This window comes from Phoxinus phoxinus (genome assembly GCF_949152265.1).
Source record: "Phoxinus phoxinus genome assembly, chromosome: 4".
Taxonomy (NCBI): Eukaryota; Metazoa; Chordata; class Actinopteri; order Cypriniformes; family Leuciscidae; genus Phoxinus; species Phoxinus phoxinus.
In genome coordinates, this window is record NC_136879.1 from 30,139,486 (window position 1) to 30,152,160 (window position 12,675).

General features: G+C 37.6%; 1 protein-coding gene across 2 annotated transcripts in view; it reads left to right on the forward strand.

The window, feature by feature from the left end:
- Positions 1-12,423, forward strand: part of drd2a (dopamine receptor D2a) — a 35,061-nt gene extending 22,638 nt beyond the window's left edge. Inside the window, exons 1-8 of one of the 2 annotated variants that reach the window (XM_079609685.1) lie at positions 254-656; positions 2,930-3,234; positions 5,957-6,066; positions 6,487-6,623; positions 8,053-8,252; positions 9,310-9,393; positions 9,731-10,079; positions 11,573-12,423. In XM_079609685.1, the coding sequence (XP_079465811.1) occupies positions 2,956-3,234; positions 5,957-6,066; positions 6,487-6,623; positions 8,053-8,252; positions 9,310-9,393; positions 9,731-10,079; positions 11,573-11,760 (1,347 nt within the window). In that variant the 5' untranslated portion in view covers positions 254-656; positions 2,930-2,955 and the 3' untranslated portion in view covers positions 11,761-12,423. Of the gene's footprint in view, positions 1-253; positions 657-2,929; positions 3,235-5,956; positions 6,067-6,486; positions 6,624-8,052; positions 8,253-9,309; positions 9,394-9,730; positions 10,080-11,572 lie in introns of those variants that run through there. The other variant, XM_079609684.1, reaches the window with a different exon arrangement.
- Positions 12,424-12,675: the final 252 nt, after the last annotated feature.

Sequence of the window (12,675 nt, forward strand, 5' to 3'; positions counted from 1 at the left end):
ATAATTTTTTATCAAACCCAAAATATAAAACATATAAGGAACTATACACTAATAGATAGTTTCCAGTTTAAAGATGAATCGTTATTAATTTCTTGAAAGAAAGAAAGAAATCAGTTGGCCTACTATAAGATCAGTTACAGGGTTTTGAAAAGAAAAAGATTGTGATTACAGAATGCAACGCTTGTATTTTATTCTCACTGATGTTTATGTAACAGCCCCGCCTCGTTTTCCAACCTTCTCAATCTCTGTTGGAGGGACTGAGATTGTCCCTCAGTGGATGCTGAAGGTTACCGCGTGCGTAAAGCGCGCGCTCGGATGCTGCGCTCACACGCGCATTGCTCACACTCCGCTTGGACTCTCAAACGGATATGGGTTGCTCCTGCTAAGTGCAGTTTAAAACCTCCACAAAACCAGGAAAGGCATATTTACATCATGTTCACCTCCTTTTAAGCACCAAAATGAAATTACCCCGTGGAAGTAGTGTTCGCGCTCGCCGGTTTACAGTGGTTGTATCCACCCGTGGAGCTGTAATTGAGACAGAAGAGAAATACAGTTACAGTCGCTCGGATGGACAAGTGTATCCGATGGAGAAAAGTGGATTTAAAATATAAGAAACGGAATACTTCCGCTCTTTGGATGAAAGCTGCGGTTTGAAGGTACAGCACGGCATCTTCTCTTGTCTGTGAACTAGTTATTTCTGCTCATGAATAATTAGGAAACAGTTGAGCTGCTAATTAACAGATATTCGCTGATGCTGACACTTTCAGACAAACTTTACTCCACTGCGTGTGGAAAAACAAGCCTTTGTTTCAGACGACTATGGGTAAAATAGGGTTGTTATCTTCTCCAATTAATTCAACCTTTTTTTTCAAAGAGACTAAATTGCTGTAATTTCTCTGTGTGTGCGATGATGTGTTCGCGGGTGTTTGTTACAGAGAGCGACAGAGAGAGAGAGAGAGGGGGAATAAGAGGGTAAGGGAGAGAAAATAGGGATCTAACCCATGTTTAATATAGACATTGTCACTGTTGTTTTCAATTAATCTGAACTTAGAATCGTTAAATTTGTGTAGTTTTTATGTTTGGGACAATTATATTATCTTAAACTACTGTCTATACTAAACACTAACTGCACTATGAATGCATTTATGTTAAAGTAATCAAACGTCTTACCATATGCAGTATATATATATATATATTTTTTTTTATATATAAAAATATTTAAAATAGTATAGTATAATATCTATTAATATCTCTATATAGGTAGATAGATAGATTGATAGATAGACATCTATGTTCACAATAAGTACACAGTATCAAATGTTAAAATGTTAATCTAAATACATATGTAGAAGTTCCTCCTGTAAACAATTTTATTCTAATGAACAAAATTAATACAGCTGCAGGGACTTTAGCTTATAGTGAAGTGTGTGAGGCTTTCTTTTAGGTTTGATTCAGTTGTTAATGAACACTTATCTAAAGATAAATCTAAACTCCCATCCCAAAAATCCCATTCAAAACCCAACAAACAAACACAATCGCACATTATTATGAAAGTCCAATGGCTGATATGAGAAAGCATGAAAAAACATAATTTCTTGCTCTGCAGGGAGTGTCAACTCTGAGACAGCTTTCATGATCAAAACTGACACTGAGAAACCTAAAGAGGCAATTATGTGGAAAAACCAATAAGGGGTGGTCCCTTCACACAAGAGTGGGTTACGTCTGTGATTGTGGTGTTTTTGAATGGGTTTTTTCCCCTCAACAAAATGCTTTTTTTAACTATCATATTGAACGGTTTAAGTGACAACATATTGCTATTGCAGTTCTGCCTATAGCATTTGTTCATTTGCATTGCACAACTGCTGACGAGACCCTGAGGGATGTTACATTCAGGGTGCGGCAAGGTTCAAGCGTTCTTGCCTCTGTCTTTTCTCTTACATATCTTTCTGATTTATGTAACATGAGTCAAGGCAGTGCAAATTGACAGGTGTGATGTGTTCAAAATTGAATTTGTCACATTTTAATATGTAGCCAGGCACTTATATAAACTTTGATATGATAAAAAATATGATGACGTTCGAAACCTGTGTGACTTTCTTTTATCTGTGGAACACAGATAAAAAGATATTTCGAGGAGAAAAATCTTGTTTGTCCATACAGTGAAAGGACCCCATTGACATTTTTTTTTAAATCCCCTAAACTGTCTATTTAAGCTGCACCTTGTCCCTTCCATCTCAAAGTCATAATTAATAACATACAAAATAACTTAAGGAGACAAGTCATTGAGATGGCCACTATAGGTTAAATTGCCATGAAATGCTAATTAATTTAATCCATTTCCTCGTTATGGGCTATAATATATTTCGTGCTGAGCTCTCACGAATTCTGCAAAATGTGCTAAATATGGAACAAATAACAACTGCTCATTGTGCGGTTTCCTTTTTCTTCTCAATTTGCAGAGACTGTATAAACTACAAGCCCCTTTGTTGTGATATTTAATGAAACGCTCTCACCTCCCTGTGTCCGCTTATAATTGAGCTGATACTGCTTATGTTTCTGTATGTATTCTTGGACATTGTTCAAGGGAAACAGTGGGGAGGGAGGAGACTTCTGTCCTAGTTAGTCAAGTCACATCTAGAGTTCAAACACAGGCTTTTCAGGGCAGCTAAGCGAACTATCACCCATAAATAAAGGATAGACTATACACAGTGTACAACACAGCGCAAGGCCACAGCCCTGAGCTTTCTAGTGAAAGCTTCTGCTCAGGTGTTCCAATAAGAAATAGATTTTTCATGCCAAAACTTAGTGAGACATGCTGTGCAATCTGGTTGATGTGATAAGACGCACCCCGGGATACAAAACATGTGACTTAAGAAAATAAAATGCTGGATTTCTTTTATAAAAAAAAGTTTCTTGTCTTCGGTTCTAGAGTCTCAGCTTGGCTTCAACCATCTGATGGAAGTCTTCACGGAGTATGCCTATAATGAGAGCTTCTTTGAAAATGGATCCCGGGACTTCAATGTCACGGAAGAAGGGGGGCGGCATCAGTACAATTATTACGCCATGCTTCTCACGCTGCTCATTTTCGTCATTGTCTTCGGCAACGTGCTGGTGTGTATAGCCGTCTCTAGGGAGAAAGCCCTGCAGACCACCACCAACTACCTGATAGTCAGCCTGGCTGTGGCTGATCTGCTAGTTGCCACACTCGTGATGCCATGGGTGGTTTACCTCGAGGTAGGTTTCAGCGTGATCGGATCCTTCCATGTTGGGAATGCTAAAATGATTTGAACCATGAACCATAATGCAAGTACAGATTATTCAATTATTTTCAATTGATTAGATTGTAATTTATTTCGCCATCTTCTTCATAACTCATTATGTCAATCTGGGCAAGAATGAACTAAGAAGAGCTGCAGGCACCATTGTCTTAAACCTCATTTTAGCCAATCAATTTGCAGTAGCCACTAGCACATGTCTAATTCTAGGATGTCTGATCCTAGCCACGGGTTAGTAGTTATTTTCAACCAAGAGAAGCCTCCCTTGTGCTATGTCATTGAGCCAAACATATTAGCAAAGCTATCAGATTGCAAGCAAAATCCATAGGTTGAAATGTGCATAAAGATCATAATCTTGACTCGTGTTCTTCTGAGATAAATGCAAGCAGGTTGATTGTGTGATTTTAAATTGAGCTCTGAACAATGGGTTGAAAAAATGTGACACTACATATGTAGCATGTTCAATATACAGCCTTATTATAACTCCCTGTATCAAATTAGCCTTTTGATATCTTGTGATGTGTTGTTTTTCTCTTAAAGGGCAGCACTGAGTAACTGTATTCTCAGTTAATAAATGAAGTTCATAATTTATTTAGCTTGAATCATTTATACGTGTGAACAGAACATTAAGGAGCGCTACTGTGAGATGGATGAAATGAAATTTCTGATCATTGGCTAAATAAAAATTGCTGTTGGTGCGTTCCTAAATGAAAGTCCTCAATATTATTATTAGGACAGATGAGATCATCATTGCAAAAGCTGTTTTTCGTAAACAACTTTAAAATGTCTTCAGAACATGATGAAAATGTGTCATGAAAAAGAACCTATGCTAGCAAGAAATTACCAATCGAATTGAGTGCTTTAGCTTAGCTGTAGGGTTGGGCCAAATGCAGTTTAAGAAATGTCCCCCTTTCCGTTCATTAAAGGGTCAGTTTACCCCCAAAAATTAAAATACTGTCATTAATAACTCACCCTCATGTCGCTCCAATCCCGTAAGACCTTCGCTCATCTTCGGAACACAAATGAAGATATGTTTGATGAAATCCGAGAGGTTTCTGACCCCTCCATAGACAGCAATGCAACGACCACTTTCAAGGCCCAGAAAGGTAGTAAAGACATCGTTAAAATAGTCCATGTGACTCAAGTGGTTCACGCTGTGTACGTTGTAACCACAGTGCATCGCTTCCTGCGCCAGCATCACACGCATGTGTCGTGGTGCTCACGGGAACAGCGTCACGTGAACACCCCCAATTGGGGTCGGCGTTCTGACGTAGAACCTGGAAGCGCTGCACTGTGTTTACAATGTAAATAGCTTAGGAGACTGATTTGTCTGTTTTTTTGTGCACAAAAAGTATTCTCGTTGCTTCATAATCTTAAGGTTGAACCACTGTAGTCATTTTAACAATGTCTTTACTACCTTCCTGGGCCTTGAAAGTGGAAATTGCATTGCTGTCTATGGAGGGGTCAGAAAGCTCACGGATCTCATCAAAAAGATCTTCATTTGTGTTCTGAAGATGAACAAAGGTCTTAAGGGTTTGGAATGACATGAGGGTGAGTAATTAATGACATAATTAAAATACTAACTTTGATGAACTAACTTTTTAATATGAATTTGAATAGTAATTCAAATTAATTTGAATGGCAGAATCAACCGCTGTGCATCTCATTAGAGTTTAATTTCTGAATGAATCAGTGGTGTTTAATGAATCGTTTAAATTGATTCAATGACTCACTCATAAAAAGAGTTATTTGTCACCACCTACCAGCATAACGATGTAACTGGCAGACATTCTCGACGAATTCTAATAAAAACATACATCTGGCATTCTGACATCCATTTGTTAATAGCATTTCCATCCATCCATTCTCCAAACCACATGTCCTTTATAGGGTCACGGCGATGCTGGATGCCGAATACATTATAGGCTACTCTATTAAATCTTTTCTCCTTAAATTCCGAAACTAAATTGGAATTGAAATGCATTCTCAGTTCATGTCTGAATGCCACACAACTCTATATGTGCACAGCAATTTAAAAAGTTTCTATTTCTCTCCCGACTCCATGCTTATTGAGCGGACCCCTCTCCCTCCCTATATTAGTGCAAGGCCATGTTTTGATCACTAGCGATGTCTGAGAATGATAGCGGTGAGGCTCATTTCATCTGAGTTTAGAGATATGGTGATGAACTGATTCCGGCAACTCACAGCCGCTTTCATTAGAGGTGTCAAATAATTCTTTAATCAGTGACAGCGATGCAAACTCCAGAGGCAGGGACCTGAGACCATCAAGAGCTTTCTGAGTCCCTCGGCTTGCCTGAGGACACGCATTAATCAGAGGAGGCTCAGAAAGCTCTGCCAGCCAACTCAGGAGATGCAAACTGTGGATGAGGCTGACCTGTGCTATATTGCTTCTCTCTGCCAGTTTTATCGATTAAACCAGAGAAAATGCCAATATTTTATTGCTTTAAACATTATTATAGTGGCTGAAGCTGTTGCAAACTGACTCCCAGACTTTCAGGCGAGTATAGCTAGTGACTGTGGTGGAACCATGGATATTTATAATCTAAAGATACTGTATAAGTAATATGCAGTGCTTCTGGCAGGTAATTAACTATTGCACATTTACAGGTTTGCATTCCGATGTATTGTTCTAAAAATAAGCTGCACGTCTGTCCTCCTAGGTGGTGGGAGAGTGGCGGTTCAGCACGATCCATTGTGACATCTTTGTCACCCTGGACGTGATGATGTGTACAGCAAGCATACTCAATCTATGTGCCATCAGTATCGACAGGTAGGTCCACTGCCATTATAAGAGTCGTCTAATGCTGACCAAGACATAATTTGGTTGCTCAGGGAGACCAACCTCAGCTTTTACACACCTGAAAATAAACTGCATTTGTGGCTGAGGTTGTTATATATAGACAAACAATGAGAACTTAATTGTACATCGTCACTTACATGAGCTCAGAATAGTAAGGAATACTTGTTAGATCAATAGCGGTTCATACCAAACGTCTCTATTTATACAGTAAGTAATCCGATATTAGAGAGAAAGAATAGAAGGGAGTTCAGAGGTCATGGGAATAACCAATAATAATAGTCACATGATTACAGATATATTAGGAAAATCATGTCCAGAGACATGTAAGAATATGAATATATCATATATTAAAACAACAATGAATCCATTTTTGTCTGGTATCTCCCACAGGTACACAGCTGTAGCCATGCCTATGTTATATAACACACGCTACAGCTCCAAGAGGAGGGTCACAGTCATGATTTCTGTCGTTTGGATTCTGTCTTTTGCTATATCATGTCCACTGCTGTTTGGACTCAATAGTACTGGTAAATATGGGATTTTTTTTTAAAGAAATAAAAAAATGTATTCTGTAAGGATGCATCAAACACAGTTTTATAATCTTTCAAAAGCTTTCTATTTCAAAAAACGCTGTATTTTTGAACATTCGTTTGCTCAAAGAATCCTGAAAAATGTATCAGTTTCCACAAAAATATCAAGCAGCACAACTGATTCCAACATTCATGATAATGACACTGAAGCTGTGACATTACAGAAATAAATGACATTTAAAATGAAACTGTAATTTAAATACATTTAAACTGTAAAACTATTTCACAACATAACTGTTTATAATATATTTTTTGATCAAATAAATGCAGCCTTGGTGAGCATAAGAGACTTCTTTCAAAAGCATTAAAATAACCTTACCGTCCCTAAACTTTTTAACAGTAGTGTACAATTAAACTTTGTAATCGAATTGATCATATCTGATGAATTAATCAGTGTAATTAATTTTATGTATCTGCTGAGAAATGTCTTAAAATGATATAAAGACATTAAATTCTTGTAGAAGATGAGTAAATGATTGAATAGACATTTTAAAAAGAATCCTTAGATGCCAATATGCTGTTTTATATCTGTAAGTTTATATCCTACTGTGCGTAACTGTCCGCTTTGCAGCATTTTATATTCTACATGTGAATTAATAACCATAAGGAACATGATAGCTAAACTCTGTGCAAGTGGATCACCTTGTCTTAAACTTGAAAAATTGGCTTCTGCTTAGAAATATTATTATGGTACAATGTAACAGCTTGCACTTAAAGAGCTGAATTTACAGAGTATTAGTGTCATTATCTTGCATGCACACTGGTGTTAAGGGCAGCTAAAATAAGTTAGGTCACGGCTTCATTTGAAAGTTATATTAGAGGAAGTAATATAATCAGAATTTTTCTGCTTGACTGCTTGTAGTGGGAGGATGGGGGTCAGGTACTCGTGGGCATGAACAAAACAAATCACACTGCAAGATAAGTCGGGCGCTTTACTCTGCACTGTTAGATACACGCATTATGTTTATTAATGATTATTAATATTTGAATAATTGTTGTACCCAAATCAAAGTCCTGTGGTGTCACCAACATGCAAAAAAAAAAAAAGTTCATTAAACAGGGCATTATATCATAGAGAGAACTTCTACAGAGCACCAGTGTGTTAAAGGCAATTAAAATTAACCTTTTTTTGAAAGTTGTATAAAATATTTTTCAAAACCATTGACCCAGACATCTGTGCTAGCTATCATGTGGCAGACAATATATATATATATATATATATATATATATATATATATATATATATATATATATATATATGTGTTGAAACAAATGTAACGATTGCTTGAAAAACTCAATGATGAATATATAGATAAAACTTGGCATCTTCTTAACTAGCTCATTTTCATTGTATTTTCTGTTACAGACACCCACGATGATGCTCTGTGTGTTATCGCAAACCCTGCCTTTGTAGTGTACTCCTCCATCGTATCCTTCTACGTTCCCTTCATAATAACGCTGCTAGTATACGTGCAGATCTACGTGGTACTGCGAAAGAGACGGAAACGTGTCAACACTAAACGCACATGCCCAGTAACGGACGTGGATATGAGCTCGACTTTAAAGGTGAGAACAGCTGCTTGATGACGAGTTGTGAAAGTTTCTACTTACTTAGCACTCCAGTATAGTTTAGTGAATTGGGAATGTTAAAAAACTGCAGTGTCGAATGAATTTCATAGTAATTCATCAGCACTGCAATTCCCATTAGCAGTGTATCAGAAAGGAGCAGTTGGATGGTAATGAATAGAAGTACATATTTCAGGTTGTGCATCTGTGATCATAGCTTGTCTAGAATGACCTTTTCCTTTTTTTCTGCTTGTATTGATTCTGTCGACATACTGCAAATCAATGCAGGAAATGACCACTGCTTCATAACACTGTTATTATAATACATTGCTAGTCTTTGCATTGTGTTACACAGTGCAGTGACATCCAGGCTTCTCCATGGAGCGCATGCCGCAGCTGAATAAACTCAATATAGCATTATTCAAAGAAACTGATAGCTTATCTACCCATCCTAAGCTTCTTCAAGGGCATCAGTGCATTATTGAGAGCCATTTGTGTTTAGGGAGTTCTCATGCTGTGTCCTGAAGACATAAGTAAACATCGCATCTCCTATCAGTGGTTTGTTGTGACTCCTCCAAAGCATTCTGATGTGAAAACAGGCTTTAGATCAACATCATGTTTTTTTCAGGAATGCTTTCATTTTGAAGTGCAAAACTCATCCGCATCCATCTAGCAAGTTTCTAGTTTTCAGAACACTGAACTTTTGGGTTTAGACCTAAAATGATCTTTAGATTTGCCACATCTGCATCCAAAACGAATGCTTTGTAGACTGAGAATGCAAAGCTTTAGCAATCATCCTTATGTCGAGCAGGTAATTTAAAATGTTAAAGGATTTGGGAACGTTTCCTGCGCATTACCTATAAACATGATCTATAAGCTGACATTTGCACTCACAAAAAAATATCACTGTAACCGAATGGAATTAACCTTGCAGTTGCACGTTCCTCCGATTTTTATAATTGCAAATACATTTAATACGGAACCTGGGGCTGGGCAACTAATTCCTTTCTGGTCTAAATCTGTCAAAACAGTCTGGCGTTTCTCCCGTGTGTTTCAGAAATGCACTCACCCTGATGATGTGAAACTGTGCACTGTGATCGTCAAGTCCAGCGGGAATTTTCCTGTGAACAACAAAAACGTGGTACAGCCAATTTTACTCTTGCTTTCAAAATATCGCTCACAGGATTTGTATATCGCTGCTGCTTGTTGTATCCACCAGAAGTATTGATGACAGATGACATTTGAGAAATGACAACGTGCCAGCAAATATTAAATGTTAATCTCTGCGCCCACGGTTAACTTTATATGAAGTTATATTGACTGAAACAATAAACAAGATGTTATGAAATGAACTGTTTGATAGAGTAAACCATTTTTGTTTTGATGGGGATTCATTTCTTTTTATATCAAGGCTTGATCAAGTGCACTTTAGCTACATTTAGCCAAAATGACTTATTTTTCACCTCTTTTTTTGTTAGATCTTCATAAAGGAGGTGGTGAACAATGGGGACGACATCCAAATGGATGAGATGACAAACTTAAACCCTCCGAAACAGAAGAAGCAGGATCAGTCTGCTGCAGGTCAACAACACAGCAGGCTGGTTAGCTCTAATGTAAGAGAGACTGACATATCTCCCCCATCGCCTGAAGCTGGTGTCAAACCTGAAAGAAATGGCAACACCAGCAATATCACAAAAGTGGCCAAAGCATTTGAGATCCAGGTCTCCCCCACTGGCAAAACACAGACATCGGTCAAAACTCTTAACAAACGTAAAATCTCCCAGCAGAAGGAGAAGAAGGCCACTCAGATGTTAGCTATTGTCCTTGGTAAGTGTGTGATGTTATTTGGTGTTAAAATACTTTCAAGGGGACCTATTATGCCCCTTTTTACATGATATAAGTGTCCCCAGGAATGTATCTGTGAAGTTTCAGCTCAAAACAACACAGATCATTTATTATACATTTATTATACCATGTTGTCAATGCCCATATTTGAGTGTAAGCAAAAACATGCTGTAATCTGTAAATGCAAAAGAGCTGCTGCTCCCCACCCGCTTTCTAGAATAGTGCTGTGCCATAACAGCTCGTGCCTCGGATAATCTGCCAAAAACTAACAAAACACCTGTTTGGTTTTGATTATCATCTCTATCGCGGTGACATTGTACATGAGCGGGGCTTGTTCCAATGTGAGGTGACATTGGAGTAATTTCCTGAACGGCTCATTTTGAGACATTCGCTGTGTCCGAAATCACACACTGTTTGAATTTGAATTGACTTCATGACCGTTAAAAACATATGCTTTATATGAATATGGGTATGTATGAAATCAGGACACAATATATCTGCCATGTTGTTATTGTCACGTGACCTACAGTCATAAATCCTCTTTAGTGGCCTCACGGGATAGTAAAGTGTCCATCAAATGTGCACTTCAGAATCTCGGCAGAAGTAGTAGGTCATCCTGGGACTCTTTGCCTGTTGTTTATCGCATACTATTCTGTATAGTAGGGAAGTATTTGTTTTCGAAAGCAGCATCTGTTTCCGATTTATGAATGGATTTGTACCACAATACACACTACACACACTGCGGACACATAAATAACAATATGAAAATAAATCTTCCAAAATAGGCCCCCATTAAAACATTTGTGGGTTGATTTGCTTGTAAAGTGTAAACATTTTGGCTCTGTGGCACTTTGAAAACATTGCTGTTCATTCGATCATCACCAAAGACTTTATATAGAAAGACGATGCACTCGTATTACTTATGAATGGGAGAAAGTGCAGTAACACTTTATTTTAAGGTGACGTTACTATGTACTTTCTATAGTAATAACAGTAAATTATTCATAATTACAGTAACCCTAAACATAACCATAACTGTACATGTAGTTAAGTAATATTACTCAGTACTTAATTAAGTACAATGTAACTAGGTCACCTTAAAATAAAGCGTAACCGAAAGTGACACCGTTTCAGCCAATGGTGTGACTCTGGGGTTGGTACTATCTGATTGCCTGACCAATAGCAGACGGATTAAGTGTTCTGTTTTAATTTTTGCTGTTTGGTTTGGTGATACAAAGTTAATGGTGCAAACATTAGACACTTCAGGTTTAACAACACTGTTTGTTTTCATTTAACATTAAGTAAGACATGGCATTTCATCTTCCATTTGTTTTAGTGAGCTGCACAATATTACATGACATTAAAAAACGTGCCTCTACAAAACCCCTGAATGAAACGGTTTATATATAAAGCACAGTTTCTTAACATTGCCCACCCAAATATTTTCTTCAACATCTTTTTTTCTTTATTTTCAGGTGTATTTATCATCTGCTGGCTGCCGTTCTTCATCACACACATTGTGAACACTTACTGGAATGTCCCTCCTGAACTCTACACTGCCTTTACGTGGTTGGGCTACGTGAACAGTGCAGTCAATCCCATCATATACACCACTTTCAACATTGAGTTTCGCAAAGCGTTTATTAAGATTCTACACTGTTGAGAGAGAACTCGCTTCAATGGAGGAGAAGGGATGGAAATAATACCTCATCTGCAGTGGAGCACACTGTAAAACTTTATTCAAAGAATCAAAATCAGATCCCATGCGGACTATGGCCTGGGGGCGACATCGCTTGCATTTTCACTGAGATTAAAACTAAAGGAATGTATATAAATTGTCTGTATTATAAAAATGATTTTGTTCCAAGATCATATCGCCCCAAAAAAGAAAAGAAAAATGCATATAAAATCCCTGGGGGAGATGGGGCTTTTTAAGCAGTATCTTCAGCACAGAAAAAGACTCTTGTTTGGAATACAACTTCAAGCAATGCCTTTGCTTATCTGTTTGTCAGTATTATTTTTTTATTTGATTATTTGCTCAGAAACTAAATGCAGCTACCGTAGGATGACATTTTAAATCATAGTAGGAAATGCAGTACTGTGATACAAACAGATGCTTTGTAGTAGCTAATAGGCCATGCATTGCATGGAGGTTGTAATTCATTTCTTGTTATGTTATGTCCCACATTTATAATATGTTTGTGAGATGTTCTCTCAGCAACTAACAGCAGGCATAAACCTTAATACATTCAGCCAGGTCATACTGTAATTTCTGTACAAATATCAAAGAATTTGTGTCATGCCTATAGCAAAGTGGATTTAACATTTTAAAAAAAAAGAGGCAAAGTATATAATTTCAGTAAAATGCTGAGAATTTCAAACATAACAACCTTGACCGTCGTTTGTCAACCTTCCTGATGGAAGCATTAACCATTTCGGTTCCTTTTTTGTCTTGGTGGAAGATAAGACGGAGTAAAAGGGGAGAATAAGGATGAACTGCATGCAGTCCCTGATGATTGGTTTGTGTGGATTGACGAGAGCATCAGCCAAATGTGTCAGCAAAATGAGTGTAAATTTA